The sequence below is a fragment of the Carassius gibelio genome, chromosome A20, assembly GCF_023724105.1.
Source record: "Carassius gibelio isolate Cgi1373 ecotype wild population from Czech Republic chromosome A20, carGib1.2-hapl.c, whole genome shotgun sequence".
Classification (NCBI taxonomy): domain Eukaryota; kingdom Metazoa; phylum Chordata; class Actinopteri; order Cypriniformes; family Cyprinidae; genus Carassius; species Carassius gibelio.
The window spans coordinates 24,062,296-24,089,524 of NC_068390.1; the positions used below are offsets into that span (position 1 = coordinate 24,062,296).

General features: G+C 39.0%; 1 protein-coding gene across 19 annotated transcripts in view; it reads left to right on the forward strand.

The window, feature by feature from the left end:
- Positions 1-27,229, forward strand: part of LOC127939077 (afadin) — a 107,821-nt gene that overhangs the window by 71,223 nt on the left and 9,369 nt on the right. For 6 of the 19 annotated variants that reach the window (XM_052536091.1, XM_052536077.1, XM_052536088.1 and 3 more), the window contains 17 exons: positions 298-318; positions 1,126-1,271; positions 1,652-1,746; positions 2,587-2,852; positions 3,996-4,139; positions 4,485-4,683; positions 4,992-5,095; positions 6,550-6,630; positions 15,711-15,776; positions 15,964-16,037; positions 17,119-17,237; positions 17,545-17,736; positions 17,835-17,923; positions 18,997-19,182; positions 19,975-21,087; positions 23,965-24,000; positions 26,161-26,295. In XM_052536091.1, the coding sequence (XP_052392051.1) occupies positions 298-318; positions 1,126-1,271; positions 1,652-1,746; positions 2,587-2,852; positions 3,996-4,139; positions 4,485-4,683; positions 4,992-5,095; positions 6,550-6,630; positions 15,711-15,776; positions 15,964-16,037; positions 17,119-17,237; positions 17,545-17,736; positions 17,835-17,923; positions 18,997-19,182; positions 19,975-21,087; positions 23,965-24,000; positions 26,161-26,295 (3,066 nt within the window). The remainder of the gene's footprint in view (positions 1-297; positions 319-1,125; positions 1,272-1,651; positions 1,747-2,586; positions 2,853-3,995; positions 4,140-4,484; positions 4,684-4,991; positions 5,096-6,549; positions 6,631-15,710; positions 15,777-15,963; positions 16,038-17,118; positions 17,238-17,544; positions 17,737-17,834; positions 17,924-18,996; positions 19,183-19,974; positions 21,088-23,964; positions 24,001-26,160; positions 26,296-27,229) is intronic. The other 13 variants (XM_052536081.1, XM_052536089.1, XM_052536094.1 and 10 more) reach the window with 3 other exon arrangements.

The following is a 27,229-nucleotide window of genomic DNA, read 5'->3' on the forward strand; positions in this document are numbered from 1 at the left end:
GCATTTATCTTGTGGCCTGTAAATATCATCCTTGGTGTAACAGAAAAGCAGCTGTATCTTTAAACCGCACCATTAATTATAAAATCAAGTAAAATCTCTCTGGATGACTCGGACGTCCCGTATGGCAGTCAGTGCAGGGTGATGTTGTGACCTGTCTCGTGTGAGCGTGAATGTCTGTGTTTACATGCCTGTGAATTCTGTCCATGCCATGGCTGTTGTTGACAGTCTCTCTCTCTGTCCTGTCGGTTGTCTGTCCACCCCCCACCCCTTCTTCCCCCACACTTACTATCTCTACAGGAGATTGCTGAAGGTGATCAGGTAGGAGTTTGCACTGCTAGGGAGGCGTCTCATTCTTCCTGTTTCTCTCTCTCTCTCTGTTCTATCTGTCAGCTTGGCTCCGTCTTCCATGCCTCTTTTATTCCCCATAACAGAAAGCAAACAACCCAAGCCAGCTAAGTAATCCCTCCTCCTACAGCTGGACACAATTGTTCATATAACCCCTCATTACGACTCAACATGGAACATGTGATACTAAAAAACACACTCTGATTGTGGCAACATTTTAATAGCAGCATCTTCCATTTTTGACCTCTGCTTACTGCACTTCAGTGTGGATGAGAGACTACCCCATGTTCTTCCGCTTTGTTTGGAAACTTTTAATTTCCTTTTCATTTGACTTCATGTCTGTGGTTAACGTCATTGTTCTTATGGATGCGTCCTGTGGCCAGTATAACGTATTCGGGAGGGGCGGGGCGGGGCGGGGCAGGGGGTTGCTGTCGTCGTCATGTGGGATAGATGTGTGCAGGTATACACAGAGGTCCGTTTATTTCCGGACCGTGTGTATCCCCTCTCTGTGTTGCAGGGATGTGGGATCCAGAGCAACCAGTCACCGCAGCTTCCCAGTCAGTCATGCCTAGCTTGAGCTAACTGTAACACGTGAATGATTTCACCTCTGTCTGGACGCGGTGACTGGTTGTTGGAGGCCGAGAGGGTCGGACAGAGGCACATGTCTATCTCGGGAGAGCTACTCAGTGCTTCTCATGGCTGTAACTCTTTTCTTTGTTGTTTGTACGTCGGATTGTTTTACTTGAGCTGTGTGTAACAGCCTATCTCTGTGCGTTACAGAAACAGAAGAACATTGCCGGGGCTCTGGCTTTCTGGATGGCTAATGCCTCAGAGCTACTGAACTTCATCAAACAGGACAAGGATCTAAGTCGCATCACGCTAGATGCACAGGATGTTCTCGCTCACCTGGTTCAGATGGCTTTTAAGTGAGTTTTTGAACGTGCATGCATATTTACACTTAAAAACATTAGCCATGTTTCAAAACCTAGTGAGCTGCCATCCCGTACAGCATATTTCAATGTATATTTATGATTGTAAGGAATGTTCTGGGTCTGAGTTGTATTGGCTGAGCTGTAGTTTAGGTGTATGAGAGACTGTTACAGTCCTGGGGCCGGTTTTCAGCAAAAACAATGCGGTTGGAGAGCCTCTGTTTCCTTTAAGCACTGGAATGACCAGCTGAAACAACTGCGCTTTTGTGCGGTTTCTGAAGCGACCAGGTCTCAGATTTATTGTGGGATTCTACAGGACGTTCCTTTAAGCTTTTGATTGTGGATATATGGACACCAAATGATGTGTGTTCCTGCAGGTACCTGGTGCACTGCTTGCAGTCGGATCTGAATAACTACATGCCAGCTTTCCTGGAAGATCCCGATGAACAGAACCCACAGAGGCCCAAGATAGGTGAGCATTTATATAGCGCTTTATACAAAACAGAGCAGCTTTAGAGGAATAAACTGAAAAATATCTGACTCATTGATGCAAGCTTCTTCAAATATGAGACCAATTCAAATTCTGCTGTGTAAAGCAGCTCTAAAAAGACAATAGTGTCATTATTCAGTTCAGTATTGGTTCAGATCAGTTCAATAACTGTGTAAGAATAATCAGCAGTTGCAGTTTTTTTATATTGCACATATAAAGATGAGTAGATTGGTAGATTTGAATCTGTTTAAAAAACAGAAATCAGAATTACTATTGAAATAGTTATATGGGGCCACCTAGTGGTGGTTTTAAAGCTCAACAGCAGAAATCTTCTACACAATGCAGCGATTTCTTTCAGTTTCTTTAAAGGAACTTGCAACATCTTAATTTCTTTGTTGTCTTGGTCATTTGTAGAATGTTAATTTGTCACTTTCAACAAAATGACTTGTACAAGTGGACAGAAATGCCATCAACGTCTTAAGGAACACAGAAATATGCTGAAATGGACTAAAACATCTTAAGTAACATAGTAGCACTTCCAGTTCTCTAGAAGAATGTTTCCCAACCCTTTTTTACAAGGAATTCCTATTTTAAATGTGATGCACATCAGGGAACAACCACAAAAACAAACAAAATGTTCAAAGAGAATAATAATAAAAAAGAAATCTAAATGTTTTTCAACCTTTTGTATAAATATCTGTCCAAGCTAACAGCGGTAGTTCATAACATTTCATCATTATAATTGCAAATAAAATAAAATAAAGTGATGGTATTGATTCTGTTTATACTGCATTAAAAGCCCTGACTTTCCTTTTTCCTCAGAGGATGTTCTGCAAACATTAACGGGCGCCATGTCTCTTCTGCGGCGGTGCCGTGTCAACGCTGCCCTCACCATTCAGCTGTTCTCGCAGCTCTTCCACTTCATCAACATGTGGCTCTTTAACAAGCTGGTGACAGAGGCCGACTCGGGCCTGTGCTCGCACTATTGGGGCGCCATCCTGCGACAGCAGCTCAGTCACATCGAGGCGTGGGCTGAGAAACAGGGTTTGGAGCTGGCTGCGGACTGCCACCTCAGTCGTATAGTTCAGGTACCACATGCAAATATATACACCAGTCTTTCCCAGAGCTCCACTTATAGTTAAGCTATTAAAGTTGAGTAATTATAAGCTATAGGTTAAACTAATTATGTTTAATACACACTAAACAGACCCTTACAGACACCTTTTGGCAATTTTTGATTTTAAATAAGACATTATCTGGTCCAAATATATTTTATTTTTATTAGTAAGAATGTTTTATTGTTATTAGATTTCAACTGAGACATGATTTCCCCCCTTTATGAGCCTTTTTCTTGTGAGCACATCCAAACAAAGAGGTGTTTCTATTCTTTTGCAGATATTTACCTCCACAACATCAGCAAAGCTTGCATGTACACGCACAACAGGATTAGAATCCCTTGAGCTGCACTGAGTTGCTTATGGCTTGTTTTGTATATAATGATTGTTTTATTAGATGGAGGAAGAACAGCATGCGTCATTTCTAAAAATGTGACCTTGGGTTATGTTGCCTGTTCATGCTATCACTAATCTTTTGTTTTCCAGTATGAGGGTAGTTCAAAGTTAACATTGGCAACTTTTTCTCAACATCAAGATTTTTTCTTAAAATGTACAGTAATGTGTAAGTGAAAGTGGACTGCATATTTTGTCTCTCATGATCAACGTTTGTTATTTTATTTTTCGCTTTGCTCTCAAAAAATGTAAAAAATTTGACCTTGCTGTCAATTAACATTGAGGGTTTTTTATTTTCCCTAACATACACACACACACACACACACACACACACACAAACACACACACACACATATATATATATATAAAATTGTAATTGTACAAACCAGTGGTATGCAGAGAACATTTGCAACACTAAAAGACTTTAAGTAGTAGTAGTATTTTTATTAGAATTAAGTGTCATTAATTTTTTTTTTTGTTCTTTTATTTACTTTTTCATATTTTGAAAATATACTTGCCATAAATTTGTCTGTATAACACAATTATACATAGACTACATTCTTTCTTGGAGGGAATTTTGGTAGTGACAAGATGGTTCTTCTAGGATGTTCTGGTTTGATCAAATGTGGCATTTGGCATGAAAAGTTTAAAAACCTCAGTCCTAGTTAGATGGACTATGAACCAACACATTACTTTATCGTAACTATCCCTTTTTCTCTATAGGCAACGACCCTCCTCACCATGGACAAATACTCCATGCAAGATGTGCAGAACATCAACAACACCTGCTTCAAGCTCAACTCTCTGCAGCTCAACGCTCTGCTGAGCAACTACCACTGCGCTCCTGATGAGCCCTACATTCCTCCAGTAAGTGAACGGTCTCATTTGGGCCGTGTAGTCCCGGGCCTGATGACACGTGTCCTTTTTGAGATAAACCAAACCAGGTGTTCTGCACCTTCACAGTAGCTCTGCTCACTTACTTTAGGGTTTCTCATAATGTGACCTTCTTGTTTGATGTGAACCCATTACTTTAAAAGGTGCTGTAACTGATGTTAGTTGTTCTGGAATTTCTCCCAGACCGAATTAAAAGCACCCCATCTTTCCGAAACTCACTCTACAAAGCGAATCAGAGATGGAGGAGATTAACTATAGTTTAAGTTTTCCTAGAGTTCTCATGTAACATCAGGATCATTGTCCCCGTCATGCTCACAGGAGCTGATTGACCACGTGGTGGCTGTGGCCGAGAACACTGCGGACGAACTGGCCCGAAGCGATGGGCGGGAAGTACAGTTGGAAGAGGACCCTGACCTCCAGCTGCCTTTCCTACTGCCTGAGGATGGCTACTCGTGCGACGTGGTGCGGAACATTCCCAACGGATTCCAAGAATTCCTAGAGCCGCTTTGCCAGAGAGGTATGGTTGACAAACAGAATGCTACTAATCTAAATGAGTTTTTAGAGCGTTTGATGTCAGTTGCGGTGTGTGCAATAAGTATCAGGTGGACGGTGAATCAGAGGTTGTTGGCTTTGTTTGTATAAGGCTGACGTGATACCAGTGGAATGTGGTTTGTTAAGGCTGTGTTCAACTGTCTGTTTGCTGCCATTCCTATCAGTAAGAATGTGCGTGTTTTTACAGGTGTGTGACACAAGGCAGTGAGAGACCAGAGGATTTGAAGTTTTATCATTTAGTGGATGTGTTCTGATCTGCTCGTTCTCCTCCAGGTTTCTGTCGATTGACACCGCATCCACGCTCTCCGGGAACTTGGACCATTTATTTTGAAGGAGCCGATTGTGACAGTCACTTCTCGGCTGACATGTCAGAACTGGTAAGTTATTATGCCATTTGGAAAGATAGATAGATAGGTAGATGGATAGATAGATAGATGGATAGATAGATAGATAGATAGATAGATAGATAGATAGATAGATAGATAGATAGATAGATAGATAGATAGATAGATAGATAGATAGATTTGTTGATTTGTTGATTTGTTGATTGATTTGACTTTGAGGGCATCAGATAACAGTATTTGTCTTTTTGATGTCAGTTGCTAGCGTGTGTGTTCTGTCAAGTTAACATTTTCTTAGGTTTCAACCAACAACAGTTACACCACAGAGGGCAATATTTAACCATAGTGCTAGCTGTAAATTATATCTTTCTCCTCACCCTAAACACACTAACCCCTTAAATGCTCCTCCTTCCCTGTAATTAGTCTGTTTCTCGTATTTTTACATAAGTGATTTATTTTTTTCTAAAAAGACATAATCTTATTATTGTTTTTATTTTTTTACACAATGTCGGTCTGCCTTACAGCAGACAAAGCTGGAGTTTGGGGCGCGTTGAAATACCACACAGAAATCTGATGAGTGCATATTGATCGTGTGCCAAACCAACCCACATCCTTTTCTTACAGCCATCCCAGGACCAATGCTTACCGTAAACTCTAATATTGTACCTTGTTTGCATTTCCTGGTCGTGCTGTGTATTATTTATAACACATTATTTTAAAGATACAAAATTATGTTTATGATTAAGTGATCACTTGGCATCGTTCCTTGTTGACAGACATTGACTATAGGCTGGGAAAAAAAATGTTGACCAATACCAAATGGTTATTTAGACACTGTTTTAGATTACTGATGGAGGGGAGTTTATAGTAGTTTATGCATTCATTAAGTAAGATTATCAGAAAATTATTTTTGAAAGAAACATGCTGTAACAAAGCTAAAATTGCTTGCTATGTTGCCTATTGTAAAACCTTACCAAAGGCATCCAAGGACATTTCTTGCATTACCCATCAGTGTTCATTAAGCTTCACTGTGCTTTAAACAAGCTCTGCTCCCACCCCCAAAGCTGTACTCAACAATGCAGACAGGCAGCATAGCTAAAGTTCCCTGTACAATGAATGCATGCCATGTGCACCATTTATACTTTGGGGTTCTCAAATGTAGAGGCAGTGGCACAGTGCCTCTCTTTCTCCCAGGCCTGCCTGTGCGAAAGGGAGACCACTGAGGCCTGATGCACTCTGGAGCTGACACATGTGGCTTTCATTCTTGACTCGTCTCCAGCGCCCGCCGATTCGCTCTGCGGTCGGCTGTGCTCTGAGAACCAGCAGTGGCAGAACCTCCCTAATTCTCTCTCCTCCTCCTCTTAGCTCAGTTTTACTAGGAACAGCCACCAGACACAGCTTTCAGAAGCAGCGTGGACCTAAAGCCCAAATTACAATATTGACAAATCCTCCACCCCCCAAGTAAAATCACCTGTCTTCTCTCTCTACAGCCAATGCAGAAGGAACCGGAAATTGTGACAGTGACTTTGAAGAAACACAATGGGATGGGCCTCAGTATTGTGGCAGCCAAGGTAAGAACTAATATTATACCCCTTTCAAAGTCTGTGATCTTGGATATTTCGGTTTTGGCATAGAACTAGATCCGGCTAGTTTGATGAGAACAATTTTAAATTGAGGATTGGGTTTTGGTTTCTGATGTTGGTGGCTGCTGTATTCTGAGTGGGAAGTAACAGGTCATAACAGATGGTCTAAACAGGGATGTGCTTTCAAGAGGACATGCTTTGTTTGATTCAGTCACAAGCTGGTCTGTGTGCTTGTCAAACATTAAGATACGAAATGGAATCATAAGCAAATCTTTCCGTTACCGTGTCGGACTGAACGCTTTTCTGGTATGCTGCTTTCAGCAGAAGGAAATTTCTTCTGGGTCGTCACCTCTTTTACAAAATGCAGTCTTTTATTTTGGAGTTTACAGCACAGTTAATAGGATAAAATATAACATGTTTTGCATGATTTCACCAGTTAAACTCGTCAAGCATAGAACGTTTCGATTTGTTTCGTTAGTTTTGATGTCAACATTGCAAATTAAGGTTTTGTTTATACTCTAAACTCTTATTAGCTTGACTGATATATGCTGTTAGAAAGCGCTTTCAGATCCAACATGGACCAGATTATGATTTTACTGTGCAAGTAAATATTTCTTAATTTTTCAAATTTAGATTTTTCTCAGTGGGTTATATGGAACAAACATTTGAAATTCAGTGAACTGTGTTTCACCACTTTGGTGGACCGAAGAACGTTTTTCCCACCAGATGTGCGTCAGGTTCACGGACAGAGAAGAGGCAAGCAAGGGAGGTATAGTCGGAGGAGAAGGGGGTTAACAGGAACTATTTGTTTTCATAGCAAAACCTCCCCTTTACTGCTTCTATTTTCATCTGTGAGTGTCTCTGAGGAAGCATAAAGTTTGGTAGAGGTAGAACTGGGAAAAAGAAGGAAGAAAAGGAGTGAAAAATTGGAGGACAAGGAAAGGAGGAGTGAAAAGGGGAGTTAGGCATGCTCTGGGACAAATGGGTGGATCTAAAGAGGAGAGGCGGTTTGTACTGGTGTGGAGCTGGGACGCAGCTGGGAGTAACGCTAAAACTTTACCTAACTGTTAGTGAGTTGTAGGAGTTTCTCTTACATAACAGTCTGGATGTGGTATTTCCTACACTGGCTTTAGATATTTGCATATTGTGTTGAGCATATAGCTCAAGGAGTTGCTCCTCAGTAGACCCGCCTGCTTTTGAAAGAGTTGGATACGTTTTTGTGGACCACTATTATTTGATTCCTCCGTTCATTCTCGACTCTGGAGTGGACCGCGGCACCATGTGGTTCTCTGTGGTCGGGAGGAAGGAGTCGGTAAGGAACCACTTGACATGGAGTGTGTGTCATTTTAATGTGGGAAAGTGAGCAAGTAAACACTGAGAGATTAATGGTGTGCTAAAAACTCAGCATGGTGGTTTTAGTTGGATTATAGTTTTGCAGCTTTTGACTATATAGATGCCAGACAAGGACATGCAGGCGCTTACATTAATTCCGGTGAATGTTATCAAATGTGAGAAAGCAAGGTTTTGCCAATGTAAACAGTCATGCGACCAGACTGCACAAACATGCATGTACACATTGTACAGGTGGTAGTTTTTCCTACTGGATCTCGCCACACATTAAAACGTTTTACATACAAAAAAAAAAAAAAACTTGAATGACTTTACACATAAAGAATATTTTAGCAAGGTGCCCATCTCCATTTTGTCCTGTGCAAGTTTAAGAAAACTTTGTATTGTACGTTTTTTATGTTTTCAAACTTAAATGTGCGGTATCTTGTTATCAGGGTCACAGGCATAATGATTCCAAGCTATGAACATTGAGTTCTCCACCATGTATTGCAGTTTTAGTGACTCATCATCACTTGTTGCAAACAATCTGACACTGTCAGTCCAGCTAGATGGCCATGCTACCATCACAGGACTTGATATGCTCAGGCTGTAGAAGTTTGTGCGAAACAGCTCTTCTGGGATGATGCTGAGATACAGGGGTAAGAACAAAGGAAATCCTGACCTATACTTCACATTGACGAGTGCCTACCTTCTGCCATGTTTCTGGAATCAATCTTCTTCAGCCCCAAAAGGAGTTGTTGCTACAAGAATCAAAGCCTTCAGGATCGGACTTCTAATTTGTTGCCAAATCTAACTTTTCAAAGCAAAACTAATTTTTGTTTGTTTGTGGACATGGTTTGGAGCACTATGGCTTACTGACTTCCTTCTCTGTGCGCTTCTTGATCTCATGTAAGACAACAATAGAAGGATGTGACTTCCCATATGTGAGCATGAATTTCCTGAGGACTTGGAGTTTGCTCCAAACCTTTTATTAATCTGAATTGATATGAAGAGAAACCAGTATGGCCACCCACTGTGGCGGTGCGCCAAAGACTTTGTTTTGGTACGCAGGTCAAAAAGAAAACATGACCATGAAAACACTGCTCTAAGGATCCAGGATTTCTTTCTTGTGTTTCAGGATGAGATCTTTTGACAGTTGTGGGTGCAGCCCCTATTCAAGAACTAGTTCACTTTAGTCCTCAGGCAAAATGAAACCTGAAAAGCTCCTACAATTGTCTAAATAAAGATGCTTCAAGATGTCAGCTTGCGTTCATCAAGATTTTGTACCTTGACTCTGCATGTCCACAGAGAGCGAAAGGGAAGAGGTAGGGAATTATGACCCTTTGTACACTATTTTCTATTTATAAGTTTACAGATGTGACATTCAAGAAAGGGCTTCATGTTTTTAGAATGTGAAAGGAACATCCCAAGTTTTTAGTTAGTAAAACTTGGGGACATTCTTGTTTGAAACAAATGATGTCAAGCTTGCACTTACTGTAAAACCAAACTCTTAAATTGAGTCGTGACTCATATCTTGGACATAATTCTGTCCTTTTACAATACAGATTTGTAATAGAGACATTTTCTTTGTGTCCAAACACTGAGCTGTCTTCTAAATGCACCGCCAGAAGAACGTGAAGGAAGACAGACCTTTTTGTTTGGTCTTTCTTAACTGAAGCAAGCAGCCTTGCTCCTTTAGAGTCTGCAGATCGTTCGAGCTGGAATGGGAGCCACTTAGACGTGATGAAGACCGTCGGCTGAAAGCAGCTCATTATTGAAAGCCTCTTGTGTTAGTCATGATATTTTGCACACACCATTAGCCGACAGCCTCGGCAGTCCATCTGTCTTCCCTCCGTCTAGACATGACAGTGAGGACCAGCTACCTTCAGGAGCAAACTACTGTCCTGGCTGCTTTTTTCCTGAATGCTGTGTTTGTTGTGGGGGATTATTCGGGGCAGGAAATGATGGTGGTGGGTCAAGTTTCAGTGAATAGATGTATTTTCTTTTTTTCTAGTGGCCCATGGACTCCATCATCTCGGTCAGAGGTCAGGCACTGCCTTGACTCCTTGGGGCTGTTAACAAATTACACTTGATTGCTTAGGCTTACACGTGCAGCTCCCTGAATACCTCTTTCACAAATCACATCCACAACCGTAAGCCTTAAACAGGAAGCAGTGTGTCTGGCATAAGGGTCCCCAAAAAGTTTTGAGACTGAAGAGGGGGTGTGAAGATTGAAGTTCAATTCTACCTCTTTTGCAAGGCACTCATCTTGCCTAAGCTGGGTTTCCAGTTTCCTGTTTTTGCACTAGCAGGTTTGGGAAGCTTTTCCGTGGACAGGAAGCATCAGGGTGGGACCTCGAAGCTGTAGACTTTGTTTGCTTGCTTCCATGTGGTTTTAGGACCTTCAAAGGAAACTGAGTTCTGTGGTTTAAGCATCTGCTCCAAATACCGTTATCAGTGAACACCTTCAGACTTCAACATCATCCTGTTAATGTTTAATGTCTGAAATGCAGATGCATGAATGTTTTTGAATGCAGACTATGCCAGACAGCAGCTGGAAAATATGTACTTGGACTGTGTTTTTTGTGGTATCCCGTTATGTGTGAAGAAGTTCTTGCTAGGCTTCAAGTAAACAGACTCAGTTCATCCCCAAGTTTACTGACCTTTACCCTCTGACACACTAAAAGGCAAATAACCTGCTGCTGTGAAGAAGCCTGCAGGGTTAACGGTTTCTATTTTTGCTTATTTTATATTTCGAGGCATTTAGCTCCTCTTAAATATTAAGTAAAACACAAGATGTGTTCACATACTCACATTTGGATAAGTCAAGATGTCTATTAGCCACACAGACATTATAATTGTCTTTAAGCTGTGCTCCTGACAGTGTCCCTGGAAAGATGAGCATGAAAACAACCACAGCTAGAACACAATCCATCCCACACCACACGCTCAGTGACATGCACACTTACGCAATGAGTGTTTACCTCACAAGTAAGGTGGTGTTTTGTCGTAACACCTGACTTATTTTACATTATATATTTACATATCTGTCTGTTATGTCTCTCATTTTTAAGTCTGTCATATATCATTTGATCTTTGTTCGTCTGTTGTTCTATCATTTTTATATCAGTCTACCCATTTAGCTGTCTATCTATGTCTTATTGTTTTGTCTATCTGTCTTATGTCTTTTGATCTATCTGTTTTTCCATCTATCGTTCTATCGGTCTTATCTATTAAGATCCACACTCAGATCTAGCATTCAAAGTTTGTCTTAAGTTTTATACATTTCAAGTTCCAATATTCCATCATGCTTGCTTTCCTAATTTAGGTTGCACAACCGTGATAAACATACCACCAGTCTCACTAACCTGCTCTTCAAACTGTTTCTCTGCTGTGACACTGCTTGACCTTAACGGGAAGAGTGACCATGGAAGACTTTTTGCATTAGTGCCCCCTTGCAACAACTCTGAGAATTTAACACATACTTGTGGTTAATGAATAATGTTCTCATTTTGATAATGCAACATGTTAAATTATATTTTGTGCTTGTGTACCTGCATAGAGTGTTTTGAATGCTCTGCCAAAGATTTTTTGATTCTAAACTTTAAAAGAGAGAGACTCTGAAAATTTGATGACCGTATTCTTAATGAAAGCATTTCAAATATGCTTTTCTGTTGCTTACAGTCTAGTGATGAAGCTTTTAGAAAGAAACAAGCCCTGTACTAAGTAAAATTGACTTCTTTGGCCTTCCAGCACACAGTAATGAACTCTGTGCCAGTATCACCTCACCCCTTGTTTTAAAAAACAGTAGAAGTGTTAGTTATTTTGTTAACATGCATCTGTTTTTTATCAGTGGCTTTTATAGACCTTACTTCATTTCATGTTATGTGCGCCAGGGTTGATCAAAGCTAGTTTAACCCAGGTATCCTGAGGAAAGGTCAGTCGAGTTGTTCTCCCACTATGTCTGCACGAGACTCCAGCATCAGACGTGTTCAGACGGCATGGAAACCGCCCTGCCTCAGAGCCCAACCTCAGGGCTTCTCATCTGTCTTTCACCGCAGGTTCACTCTTTAATGTGGAGAGACTGGTTTTTGAGCGGTTGTTTTTCATCACAGTGTAATACGCACTTTCAAAGTTTAATCAGAGCTTTGGGCTTTGCCAGGCGACATGTATCTTCCCTCGGACAAGTTGAGACCTTTCAGCAGATGTGAAGCGGCTCACATGCACAGGATTGGCATATCTCTATTTATCTCAATTTCAGTTTATTTACTTCTTGTTATTAGGCTCTCAGTGTCTATTGTGTTGCATTAGGTATTATGTCAGTGTGTTACAGGCCTTATTGCCTCTTATGAAATGGCATAAGTAGAATTTTTGAGGGATGATGGTGTGTGGCAGATTTCCAGTGTTTTTGTTTGTTTGCTTGTTTGTGGAATGACACTAGGAAATGATGCTTAATGATGCTAAAACCATAAGGAAATCTATTGTACAGTGTGACACAATCACAGCCAATCAAAACATATTTGATACTAAGCATAACACTTCAGAAATAGAAGCCATGCATTAATTGGTAACTTTAAAATAAAGTTCAATTTATTAACTTAATGCATTAAGTAAAAAAAGCACTTTACAGCATATATTTATCTACATTGTAAAAAAAAAAAAAAGGATTTTTCCAATCTGTCAATAAAATAAAGATGTAAATAACGATTTTACAAAAAAAAAGAACTTTCACATTTAATTCAATGAGCTACTTGCCATTTATTTGTAGTTGTTTGTGAAATGTATTAGAATTAAGTGTAGTTTAATATTAATTTCTGCATATACATTAATATATGATTTTATAAATAATAAATATAAAGTATTGTGAATCAACAAGAATAGCAATGAACAACTTGGTTAGTATTCCCGCCGGTCCTTTGGAATACCCCCACCCAGTTTGTTGTGTATACTCCCTATGAGGATGGACCATTGTCCAGGATCATATCATATCACCCTCACAACATACAGGAAAGAAGTTACTTGTTAGTTATCAGCGCACATACTGTACCGGTAGGTAGTTTTTACACATCTGCACCACAAGATGATTTATGACATCTGATTGCATATTTTTCCATTACTGTTTTCCTTATTTAATCACATGTTCTCACAGTAGACTGGTTTTGTAGCATTTTGATGCTGTTATTGTCTTTTGAATGTGATGTGCATGCAAATGTCTGATCTATCTGTATTTGGTAACCCCACCCTTGATTTAATGCTGTAGGTTCTGAGGAACTGGTGCTTTTTTACTTTTTTAGACATAAAGAATGTTAAAATTCAGTCCGACTAATTGCTTTATAACTAGCATGACCTTATGCATTTTAGAGGGCTTTTAGCACTTAGTGCATATTGATATTTTTCTTATATTTGTGGTTAAATCCTGAAGGTTAACTGAGATTTCTAAGCGATATTCATGTGGTGTTCATGTTACAGCTGTGTTTGAATTGTAGGGTGTGTTTATGCCAGTGTAATGTGAGTGGGTTATGGGGGTCTGTGGCTAACATTGGCTTTATTTCAGATGGCAGAATAAAAGACGTTGCTGTTTCCCAGGCAGATTCTTTTACTGGGTTTCTCGATCCATTGCTTCTGGTCAGCTTCTTTTAGGTTTCTCACTATGATATAAAGAGCTTATGAGCAATCTAGTGCAAACAGTCAATTCGAATTTCACATCACATCTCATAAAGGACTATCTCATCATTGTCCAATAAAACTATTTGAGAGACTATTTCAGAATGAGCCATCTAGTAGCTGTAACTTCACCATTTGAACCCAATAAACATCGTACTCCATTGATGGCCAGAACAGGTTTATTTTTAGTGTTCCTGCACAAGGTAGATTGTTATTGACTTCTGAGGTGTGAATATGTGTTAATGAATATAATGGTAGAGCATTGCGATATCAAGCGCAAGGTTAGGGGTTCGATTCCCTGGGAACACATGATAGGTAAAAATTGACAGCCTGAATTCACTCTAAGTCGCTTTGGATAAAAGCGTCTGCTAAATGCATAAATTTAATTTAATTTCAAACAGCAGCAATGCATGGTAGATGTCAACCGAACATGGCAGTCCTGTTTGAGCAGCATGGGTTTTTTATAAACCAAAGGAAAAACCAGATCCAGCGGGCTCAGTCTGTGCCTGCACGTGGAGATTGTTGTAGACTTGGGTGGTGTGCCATTTAGTAATGGTTTGTTATGACCATGAAAGCATAATTTATAGGTATAGCATGGGCTTTTAGAGATCTGGCCCTGGAATTAAGACGTACATACTTTACTCTTGAAGGAGAAGACATATATTGAGTTTTAAAGTAGCAATTCGTTCTTGTTTCCATCTCCAAGTGCAGTTATATAGCTCTTTTTCATACAGTGAAAGTGGATTGGGTCTGTGTTAGTCGAGCTCCAGAAAGAACTTTAAAGAACTCCACATGATTTGTGCGCTATATGTACTGTTCAAATGTTTGGGGTGGAGTAGGTTTTATTATAATGTCTCTTTTGCTCACCTGCATTTATTTGATCAGAAACACAAATATTAATATTGCAATTTAATCCGTTTTAAAATTTTATGACATTTTATTTATTCCTGTGATATAAAGCTGATATGTCCTTTTACTGTCAATTTTTGAACAAAAGAAACAAAAACGAAATCTTACTGTCTTTACACTTTTGTTAAGTCTTGATAAGTTTCTGTACAACAACAGATATTAATCAGGTTAAAGTATTTCAAATTGAGCACTTATTCAAATATGGTGCCTCTAGACACTTTCCACTTGGTTTAACCTCAAACATTGTTTTTCTTTATGTGTTTATTATTTATTAAAATCTACACAAAGGAGTAAAGTATTGAATTTTCTCTTTTCTTGTGAACAGTCCTTCAGTCAAAAAATTGCATTTAGGTCACAGTGCTGGTTTTGTTGTATTTGTGCAGATGTGAGGATTTGTCAGGTGGTTGAATATGAGCAGTTTGCATTTCTGTATGAGAAAACAGCTGAGATGGCTGGGAATGTAATACAGACCTCACATTTTTATAGTTCATTTTTAGCATGATCCCACTCAAATAGAACCTCTGGCAGCAGCCAGGGGATTTTGGGTACTTGCTTGCTCAAATAGCAAATCCAGCCATTGGAAAAGACAAATGATACAAACTTGAAATCTCAAGTTCTTAACACCTTTAAAACTCATGTCAGTGGTGCACCGTCAGCTTAAAGCTTTGAACAGAGTTATGGAGCATTATGTGTTAGAAATGTTATGTTTAAGTGGTGAAACTTGTATGACATTATTGTTTCAAGTCTACAGGAAGTGCCTCAGTGAATGCATCGTTTTATCTTGAAATTAATTACTAATTTTATTTTGAGAGATGCTTCTCTAGCATGCAATTGCATTTAGATCGAGCTGATATCTCAATGGGTGCACAGTCCAGCAGCCATATGGCCTGTGCCAGATGACGACCTCTGACCTAGGATATAGGATGAAGAATTTTGAGAGGGTTAATCATGACTAGTTTGCACAAAAACCCCTTCAGATCTGCTCTGAATTTATGAATGAGTTTATTTATGTGGATGTCTTCACTGCTGGCTCCAGATTTATAGTCTTTCATGAATGAATGCCTGGTTTCTTCGTCCAGCAGTTTCCACAGCGGAACTAGTGGAGCCTGTAAATGACATTTAGATCTTTCCCAGAGTGCTAAGAATCTTTCTTTTGTGTTTTTTAGGGTGCTGGACAGGACAAACTTGGCATTTACATCAAATCTGTTGTCAAAGGAGGTGCGGCAGACATGGTGAGTTCGGTTTGGTTTATATTGTGATGTTCTTTATGGGCAAATGCAGATGCAGTGACCTCATTTCTTCAGAAACCACTGAATGACTACTGTAATTCAGTAGTACTCGGAAAAAAATCCAAAAAACGTAGTTCAACCTTGCTGCTTAATGACTGTTTGAGTATTGTTTTTGAATGTTTCTCTTTAGGATGGGCGTCTGGCCGCTGGAGACCAGTTGCTCAGCGTGGATGGACGAAGTCTGGTCGGCCTCTCACAAGAGAGGTAATTCTGTAGCATTTGGATCTTTAATAATGTCTGTAGAATGGGATTTAAATAAATCTGAAATGGACTTACAGGTAAAGCATGCAATTTCCGGCTACATCTAAGAAGATCAGTTAAATAAATGAAAGGATTGGATACTAAAACCATTTCATTACACCACTTAAGCAAAGACTGTGTCTTTAATATATATAATTAAGTTGTGTAAGAACAAACTGTGACTGACGTCTCTTGGTCTTTAGAACAAAGTAAGGTAAAAACACCATTAAAATGCCCCTGAAATCTAACATTTGAATAAATTCTGGGTCTCATTATTGGGATTATTGAATTATTTGGCATCCTAAATGAAAATTTTCACTTAACTTATTTTAAATGTATGTGCTTATGTTTGCTAGGTGTACTATAAATCTGTATGTTTCAAAAATGCAAATAATTTAAGCTATTTTAAAGCTTAAATTCATAGTTTTTATTTTATCTTATTTTTTTATTTGATATTCATTTAACCAACTTGCTTGCTTTTAGATAGTACTTTACAAAAATATACGCACTAAAATAAGAAATGCTTCTGAAAAGTTACAAATATTGCCCTTTCATGGAGAACTTCCTGTACATTTCTGACACCGTTGTTTGTCATGTAATTATTCTGGATTTGACTTGCAAGCATCTTTATTCCTAGTTCAACATTTTCACCCATTAATCTGTGTAGTATAAAGCACCTTCTGTTTGCAAAGTCAAAACGGCTTAAAAAGCATTCTTATTTCTGTCCGAAACATTTCATTCATACTTTATAGTTTTGAGAAGTGGTGGAATTGATGAAACTCTTACATCTGTGGATGTAAGTTAAATGAGAAGCATATGGCTCAAAAGGACACACAATTTAAATTGCCTCTGGGATTTTTTCCAGCCTCCGTCTCTTTGTTTACAGTCAGCTGACGGCAAATCCAAACAGACATTCTATGAGATTAGTCTCTTTAAATAATATCTCATGGGATTGTGGGATTGCACAAATAATGCTTTAAACTTGAAATTCATTCATCATAGTCTGCAGTTTTGTGTGTTTTGCTCAGATGTCTCTGTCTTGTAGGGCGGCGGAATTGATGACACGAACCGGCTCGGTTGTAACACTCGAGGTGGCCAAACAGGGAGCCATTTACCACGGTCTGGCCACACTCCTCAACCAGCCGTCCCCCATGATGCCCCGCGGTAAGTGATCTTAACGGGCTTGCATGTGGCAGCTGTAGTATTCTGCTTAAAAATTATCACCGTCTGCTGCACAGCGTGCTAGCGTGACAAATTCTTTAAAGAGGAGGAAATGTGGTGGATCTGGGCACAGCATTTCCACTTACACACAAAATGGTTCAATATTTGCATTAAATATAAATGCTTTCGAAATATGTCTGGTAATGTTTCTGATTTAGTGCATTTTGGGTGATTTCCCCCATTACAGAGAGATTGGCACTTTCCCAGTGCTGAATTTAGTCTAACTCGAGCCTCTTTTTCATCTCTGCAGCATCAGACCGTGGACGTGGAGACAAGGGAAAGATGAGACCAAAGAGTGAGGGCTTTGAGCTCTACAACAACTCTGTGCAGAACGGCTCACCTGAGAGCCCCCAGGACACGTGGGACACCTATCCTGAACCAAAGAAGGAGGACAGGTTGTTGAAGAACCGTGCTGACCATCGCTCCAGCCCAAATGTGGCCAGTAAGTATGCCACTTCAAATGCTTGGCACATTTATCAGTATGGCTCATTTTGAAGTGCTGACATTATAGTAATAACATGCATTTTTTTCCCCCTAAAGACCAGGCCCAGAGTCCGGGTGGGAAGCCTGTTTATCCTGGAGCCCCAGGAAAGATCACTTCAGTCTCGACGGGTAACCTCTGCCCTGATGTGAGTTCACACAATCATCGGCACCTTGAAGATGAATGTTGCATGTATGTGCTGAAACTCTCTTTGCCCAGTGAATTACGAGTTTCTAGCACTGCTGTTAAGCAACACTGTTATTGAATCTACAGTGCAATCTCTGAACGAATAAGACCGATAACTAAATCAAAAACCTGAAAACTGAAACAAAAACTCCAGAACATTTGATTCTTATCATTCAAATGATTCTTTTTAACAATTCAGAAACATAAAATATGAAAACTGTAGTCCAACAATTTTCCAAATAGATGAGTCTTATGAGTTGATTCGAATAAAACCATACAGCATGACAAGTGTACAGTAGTTTAAACAATTCCCAAGCAAATGACTTTTATGAGCTGGTTCTTTTTAGCAAATCAAACAAATGCTGGTAGATACAATTTTATTTAAATTCCTTACGATTCCCATTTGTAGTAAGTTATTTATTAAGAAATGTGGCTGCTACTGCTGCATTGAAGCTACCCAAAAGTGAACTGTAGCGTTTTGTCATGCTACACAATTAATTGGAAAAATTACTCCATGCTTAACAAGATAAACATTTTTGTAAACTGCTGATCCTAGTGACACACAACTGAAATATTTAGATAAGTTGGTAGTTCCACCTTTTTAATGTGTTACTCCCTTATATCCAGAAGCACGTGAGAATAGTTAATACTGTAATGTGTTGCACTTTCAGATATTGTAATGCAGTTGTTTTCTTCAGTGAGGACTCCTGGTTTTAATTAAATCACCAGAAACTCTCAAATCCAGACACATACTAGAATGTTTTTTTTTTACTCTAAAACCACAGGCTAATAGAAGCCTAATAAAAACCTGAATCGTGACTCTTTGTTGTGTTCCTGTTATAATTAATCCCAATCATGTCTGTAACCACCGTCTGATTGGCCAATCACTCTGTGATCCACACTCCTTGACTTATACACATACATGCAAACTCTTATTCTAGTTTCTGTAATCAATAATACACTAAAAAGAGATGGAAAGAGAATTTAGACTGTCCTGATTTAGTCTAATTTATCTTTATCCTGTTTGTGCCACAGGAGGAGCCCTCACCACCCCGTCCAGAGGCGTATCCGATCCCCACTCAGACATACCCAAGGGAATACTTCACCTTCCCAGCCTCCAAATCTCAGGACAGGATGGGCCCTGGGCAGCCCTGGCAAAACAACGAACTGGAGCCTCTCCCCCCTATAGATAACCACTCTAACAACAGCATGGCTATGCAGGTTAGCCTTTTTTAGGAAGAGAATGCATATGAGTGGTGTATAAGTGGTATAAGTATATCTATTTATTTAATAGTAAAATCATATATAGTATCCTATGTTTGTATAATGTACCATTTGAAGATTTGGGGTCAGTAAGATTTCTTTGAGAGAAAAAATGCTTGTATTGAGTAAGGATGCATTAAATTGATCAAAAGTGACAGTAAAGGCCTTTATGTTTCATATGAATGATGTTCTTTTGAAGTTTCTATTCATCAAAGAATCTTGAAAACAAAATATACTGAAGACTCAAGTAATGACTGCTGAAAATTCAGGATGTAATTAAATTTTAAGATATTTTACCATAGAAAGCAGTTAATTTAAATTGTAATAATATTTCACAATATTACATTTTCTTTACTTTATTTTTGATCAAGTAAATGCTCCCTTTGGGAGCCTAAGATACTTTTTTTTTTTTTTTTTGGAACTTCACAAAATAAAAACAAAAACTGCCTACCATAAGCTTTTTAAGGGCAGTGTGTATTATCTCTTACTATTATGCTTTTCCAAAATGTCTATTTGAATCCAAATTATGATCAGATTTATCATCAGATTAGATTATCAGATAAAATGTTATTTTAATTTAGTATAATTTAACGTGAATTGTACAATAAGTAAATCAAATTATGTTAAGCATGACTATTTTAAGCATAATTTTACAAGTTTTTTAAGGTTATGAGCAACAAACATTACAAATATTTCACATTTTTGCATAAATATGTGTCTCACTGCTGTGTCATTGTGCCCTGCTATCAGGCTGCTCGCTCTCAGGAGGAGTTGTGTGACCTGCCGGGGGGGTACCCAGGTGAACACCTGCGCCAGGAAGACCTGATGCACCTGCAGTATCAACGAGCCAGTGGTGAGCACTGGAACCACCAGATCTCCTCCTCGGTGGAGTCCAGCAACTCTAGCCAAGAACACCTCAACTTCTCATCATCTTCTGGCTCCAGGATCCAAGGCAATCACAAGACCGGCCCTGGACGCTGGAAGACCCCGATAGCACCCCACTCTGGCCCCGTAGGCGTCTCCCAACCTTCCCGATTAGATCTTCCACCTCCTCCTCCTCCTCCACCTGTGCACTACGACTACGAGCCGCAAACAGACCTGCCACTTCCTCCTCCACCCTCCGTTACGCAGCAACAGGCAGCGGCTGCTGCGGCTATGGCCGACCGCAAGAAACGCGAGGAGCAACAGCGCTGGTATGAGAAAGAGAAGGCCAGGCTTGAAGAGGAGCGAGAGAGAAAGAGAAGAGACCAGGAGCGGAAGCTGGTGCAGATTCGCAACCCTCCTGGCCCAGTCATGCACAACAACCAGCACGGTCCGCTGCCGCCCGCCCCTCAGCACCAACAGATGCCCCAACCACAGCTCCCCATCCAGGCACCCCAACCGTACCTTCCCCCGGTCCAGCCTCCCCAACCACCACAGCCACAACCTGCTCGACCAGACAAGCTAGCCAGCCTTCCCCGCCAGCCATCACAGGACACAGTAATACGTGACCTCTTGCCCCAACAGCAGCCACGCACCATAGAGAGACGTGACTTGCAATACATTACCATCAGCAAGGAGGAACTGTCCGCCAGTGACAGCCTGTCACCTGACCCCTGGAAGAGGGACGCCCGTGAGAAACTGGAGAAGCAGCAGCAGCTTCACATCGTGGACCTCCTGGACAAGGAGATCCAGGAGCTTCAGGCCAAACCTGAACGCACAGCCGAGGAGAATGACCGTCTGCGCAAGCTCATGCTGGAGTGGCAGTTCCAGAAGAGACTGCAGGAGTCCAAGCAGAATGATGAGGATGAGGAGGATGAGGATGACGAAGATGTAGACACCACACTAATAATGCAGAGACTGGAGGCTGAGAAGAGAGCACGGGTGAGCAGAATGGGAAGTGGGATAGCTAGAGATTAATGTGTGGATATTGCAGTTAAAGTCAACATGAAATCAAAGCTGACCCCATTTACTGAATGGTTTATCCAAAAAAGTCTTTATAATTCCACATCTGAAACCGACGAGTAGCAAACCTACAAATGGTATAGTTGTTGTCACTACATAGGAAGCTATAGTAAAACATACAGCATTTGCTAATTGCTGAATTCTGTAATGTGAGATTTAATGTTAATGAAATAAACGTTACCAGTGCTTCCAACGACAAAACATTAAAAATTGTGATTTCCAGGCCTTATACTCAGATCTAAGGTATTCTGTCAGGAAAAACTACTTTGTGAGTGCATTTGCTTATTCACGAAACACAATCAATTGGAAAATAATGGAAGTTCATTGGTAAAAAGAATTAGATACACTACTGTTAAAAAGTTTGGGGTCTGTGCGAATTTTTTTTTATTTATTTTTGGTTAGTTTTCGAAAAAGGCTTGTATTCTCTCTAAGGCTGCATTTATTTGATTGCTAAAAGCATTTAAAAAAACAGTGATATTGTGAATTATTACAATTCAAAATAACTATTTTCTATTGTAATATGTTGTCAAATATAAATGTTTCCTGTGTTCCTCCAGTCTTCAATGTCACATGATCGTTCAGAAATCATTCAAATATGCTAATTTGCTGCTCAAGAAACATTTATCATTATTATCAATGTTGAAAACAGTTATGCTACTTATTATTGTTATTATTATTATTAGGATAATAGAAAGTTTTGAAGAACCACATTTTTATTGAAATATAAATTTTGTAGCATCATAAGTGTCTTTAATGTCCTTTTGATCAATTTAATGCATCCTTTCCGAATAAAAGTATTAATTTCTTATAAAATCTTACTGACCCCAAACTTTTAAACATTATATGAGGATTCATTTCAAATAAGCCATATCCCTATGGATACAATCAAGTAAACTGGGTTGTAATGTCTATCATGTTGACTTGAAGTATTTTAAGTGTTAGCTTAATGAATGCTTTCTTCATGCTTAGACGATTGAGCATTAACTTTGTTTTTCAACTGCTTTGGAAAGACTCAGGACAGTCAGGACAACTGGTCTTACTTGAGTACACTTGAATTTTCCCAGTGCTGGAGAGATTGAGTCTTCTAAGTTAGCTGTAAACTTCTGCGGTGTTGTTTGTAGTATAGTGCAGGTCTCTTTCTGTATGTTCGTAAACTTTTTCATTACGTTTAAATCTACAATCGGCAGCAGGACAGACTGGTGATGGAACAACTTAACAACCAACCTGGGATTCCCTGTGTAATGCTTTAGTCTCCACTATTATAATGAATGTTTGGCCGTGTGCTCCTGCAACATGCCTATGTCATTGCTTTTCCATGCTGCACTGCTGATATATATATATATATATATATATATATATATATATATATATATATAGACACAGACATACGTACGTATATATAATGCGCACTGATGGAGGGGAGGAGCAGGGCTTTATGATGCCAATCACTGGACCTGATTCCACTGCTTGCACCAGCATCAACCTGCCTCGTCCAGATCAGTACATCTCTAAGCTCATCTGCCATTTAAAATTGTATATTCCTTTAACTTCTAAAAACAAATTAGCGATGGAATCATTTCTGACATGTAGTTACTGGCTAACCAACCACTAACAGTAGGATCAGAATCAGGATCATTTGAAATGTGCTATTATTCTTTGACAAGACATGACCATGTTTCGTTTACATGCAAGGCCTTTTCAGACACATATTAGGTCTCGTCTCTGAGCAGGGTGGAGAATTAAGACCATTGATTAAGCTAATAACTAGGGTTGGGTGATGCAAAAAAATATAAATACAATTTATCTATTGAAATGTTGAATAATGAAAACACCTAGGCTTCAAAAATACAAAGATTATACAATAAAATAAATATACTATATAACACCAACATACAGCTTATAAGCAAAATTTATGTATTTTCTGAAATGACATTTATTAGTATATATTTATTTTAATATATTTTAAATCAATAACTTTTTTTATGTATTTTATAAAGCTTAACATTTTTGAATGATGACTAACAAATCATTAAAATGTGCCTTTCAGATCAACTAATTTGCAATTTAGGATGTGTTGTAACTTTTAGGATGTATAATGGCTATATGTATTTAATATTCGAATTGGCTATTTTTTTATCTCTAAGAAATGTATAATAAATATTGGATGTATCATCTAGCCTTTTTAGTAACTAAAGGCTTAATCTGTGTCCAGAAAACAGCCTGTAATGAGTCAAACTGCAGTTTAATCAGTCTCTTGACTTCTTGGTGGGCTGGAATGTGTGCAGCATTTCCAAACAGCTTCCTTGTGAGACTCTCAGTGCTAGCACTAATGTTCTTCCCTCCAACACCTGCTGTAGCAGCTGTCATGCAGAGCATAGCGTCCACCTGAGAGTCTGCTGAGTGTAGCACACTGCTGGAAGCTGCCTTTGATATCGCTCCATCTCTGAGGAGTTGGCAGGTCGAGCCGTCTAAGGGAAGGTCAACACAATCCTGTATGTTTGAAGGAAAAATATTGCCAGTGCTTCAGTGGGGGGGACGTGGAATGATGGCTAAATTCTTTACCAGCTCAAATGTTTGTGTAAGAGAAGTGGACCGCTGGTGCTAATCAGACCCATACTGCCCTGGAATGTTCCTGGCAGCACATCACTGCGTCCCAGCCCACTGCGCCAGGGTTTTTTTTTTTTTTTTTACTTTTATCTTCTCGAAAAGCCCTCCTTTTCTTTATTTCTTACTACTTTAATTATTCTCTCTCTCCCACCCCTTTGGTTGCTCTGTATGTTTTTGTTTCTCCTGCAGCAGACTGCTGTTCCAGCAATCTCTGTACTAGACTTGGTATGTTCTTTATGCTCTTTACCTCTCTTCCTGTTCGGCTCCACCTGTGTCTCCTCTTGTTTACTACCTCCCTCCCTCCCTTCATTTGGTCGTAGTAGCTTCTTTACCCATGGGTATTGTTTAGAGAGATGTACCGCTTTTTCAAAAATGGGACTCCATCTTGAGATGTTCATTGTGCTTCACTGGAAAACTGCTGCTTTAGAACAATGTCTAAAAGTAAAAATGAGCTGAATGGATCCATTAGGAAAGTGAATTTCTACATAAAATGCATTTTTAAAGCTTAAGTGTGTCATTTCTAAGCCAGTATCACCAAACGGAATACAGTTATATTTAAAACTAGTTTCCATCTTCCATTGGTTGGATGAACAGTTAGTCCTGACAGTTAGTCCAAGCTCATACCATTGGTTGAGGTAAAACATATTTGTAATTTATTAGAGAAATCAACCTTTTCTATTATGAAAATAATTATTTTTCATTATTAAGATAATAAAATTTAGACTCGCATCTCATTGTCTTAAATTATTTAAAGAATTATTCTTAATTATTAAATAATTATAATGAAAATAATTGACTTAAAAAAGAAATTTAAAAATATTGTTTTAAGATAAAATAATTTCTCACCCCTCGTTTTTAAAAATGGTTTAAATAATTACATTTTTAAAGTTATTAAAATAATATTTAAAATAACTTTTATTCATCCCTCGTTTTATTTTATTTTTAAAAGCAAAAAGTTAAAGCACTTACAATAGAAATTAATTGGTCCATTTTTTGAAAGCTTTAAAAGCAGATATAGTAAGCTTATAATTTAATAAGCTGAGTTAATTTCTTAAGTTACAATTTTTTTATTATTTGTTACATTACATTATTTGTTATTATTATATACTTTATTACAGTAAAGCTGTTCTTGTCATTTTTATGGTAATTTTAGGGGTTCATGGAGTTGTTTTCATTGTATCTAGACTGTAAAATTCAATATAAACAAACAGAAAAGGTTGGAAAAAATCCACTTTCCAAAACTGTTAACACACATTGTTTTTGTCTTGTGACTATACTATTAAAACCATGAGCATTTCAATGCCCCATTCACTTCAGTTGTAACTGCCTCACTGTAACCCAGGTTTTTTTCAGAGGGACAAGGTGAAATAAGTTTTAGAGTTACTTCGCATTATGCCACAAATGCTGTTGATTGTAGCCTGTATGTATTATTCGTTTATTAACATCAAATTAATTACACACTTCAGCTTTAAATGTGAACAGGACAGCAACCTTGTGTCTGGTAGCTTCAAGAAGAAAACCACCAAATGCATTCTTAAAAAAAAAAAAACCTCTTTTTCTTTTTTGGAGAACATAATTGAGCTCTGCTGGTTCTCAACAGCCGTTGTTTCAGTGCAGTGTCATCATGAGGAGATGGGTTGGCGCATGTTTTCTTCCAGCCCGCTCTCTCCGGCCCTGAGCTTGTTTGCATGTTGGTCTCATTTCCGTGTTGTTATCACCATTCCTGGTTCTCCAATCTCCATCTACTCCACTCATCATTGTATTGACCCTGACGCTTTGCCGCTCATTTACTCTGCGTTTCTCCATGGTTTTCTGTGCTGGGTTTCTTCTTCCCCTATCCTGACTACTGGATATGTCTTTGTTTTATGTCCGCATCCTTCTGAATTTGGATGGAAAAGGTGTATGGCCGTGATTTGTATTTCCTAACCTGTTGAGGATTGTATATGTATTGTGTATGAATTTTGATGGAGGTGTTTGGAATTCCTTTTGAATGTTTTGAAAGAGTAGAGAAGCATTGAAATTGGGTCAGTAAGTTGTTTTGCATGCAGTCGTGTATGTGCATGTGATTCTGTGTGATGGTGTGCAGTGCACGATACCTCTTATAGGGGCTACATTGACAAGTTTACTGGTGTGAAACACCTTTATACAAATCACCACAGCAGGCTAATTTGAATAAGGTTTTGTACCTGTTCAGGCCTAGTCTAAACTAGGCTACTATTTTAAATATAAACATTACATTTATATTACATAACTTACAACCCTAGTTGTAAATTTAGGGTTTGTTAGTCATTTCTGTTTAGGAACATGGATTGCAGTCAGTCTAATCCATCATCTCTCTGGTCTAGTGTTTTTCTTCTAAACCTGTTTATGCATTGTGCACCTCAGCTACAGGACGAGGAGCGACGACGGAAACAGCAGTTGGAGGAAATCCGTAAGCGTGAGGCAGAAGATCGAGTCAAACAGGAGGAGGAGAGACGCTGGAGAGAGGAGGAGAGAGCCAGACGAGAGGCAGAGGAGAAGGTATTGAGATCGAAGCGGACCAGCGTTAATAACAATTTTCTATAAGAAGATAAATGCAATAAAGATGATTTTGATTTTTGATTTATAGTCAAGAAATACGTTTTTGTGTAATATGCCAATTGCAGATGCATTTAGCACACTTTACTTGGGGTGCAAATTATATTTGCCTCAGCCAGGCTTTAGATGCAAATCACAACAACAGCAGTTAGATTTTAATATGTCAGACTAGTTCTATTGCTTTTGATCAGTCAGGCTAATTATAGTGAGATGTTCTTGTTTTTGGGGGGGTAGATTCCCAAAACAGTCTCTGTACCTACAAAATCAATTTTTGGCATAATTTCCTGATGGAGACCTTTGTAATCTGTCATGTTTATTCATGCTTACTCTAAGCTTTTTCAAGGTTTTGCCAGATTTCCATGTGGATGGTTCCTTACGACCTTGTAAGTGGGTGTGATTGGAGAAAGCAGCTGATACTTCATGTGTCAGACTGAGATCACAACCGCTTATGCTTAATTTAAAATAATGTGTGTATATGTATATATACAGTCCTATACTTGCTGATAATAATAATAAGGTTAACAGCAATTCTGGAATTAAGAATGATTTGTTAACCGTCAGAGGCTAAATTAACTTTGTTTAATGCCCATGTGTTACACTTTTGGAAGGCCTCGTTGGGTCATCGATTTACCAGTGGTCTGAATTTACATTCATAAATTAAAAATGTGACCACAACATTGTTCCACTGTGTGACCATTATGTGACCATCCAGTTTTATTTGTGTCAGTGTCGTCATTTCAGACCATTGGTAATTTTAGAGCCCATTTGTGATGTCCAACTGCATGTCTTCACATCATTTTCTCTCTTGTGTTTGTGATGTATCCCCATCCCCTTCTAAGAAACGCATGAGAGTCACATGTCAGATCTTTAAACAACA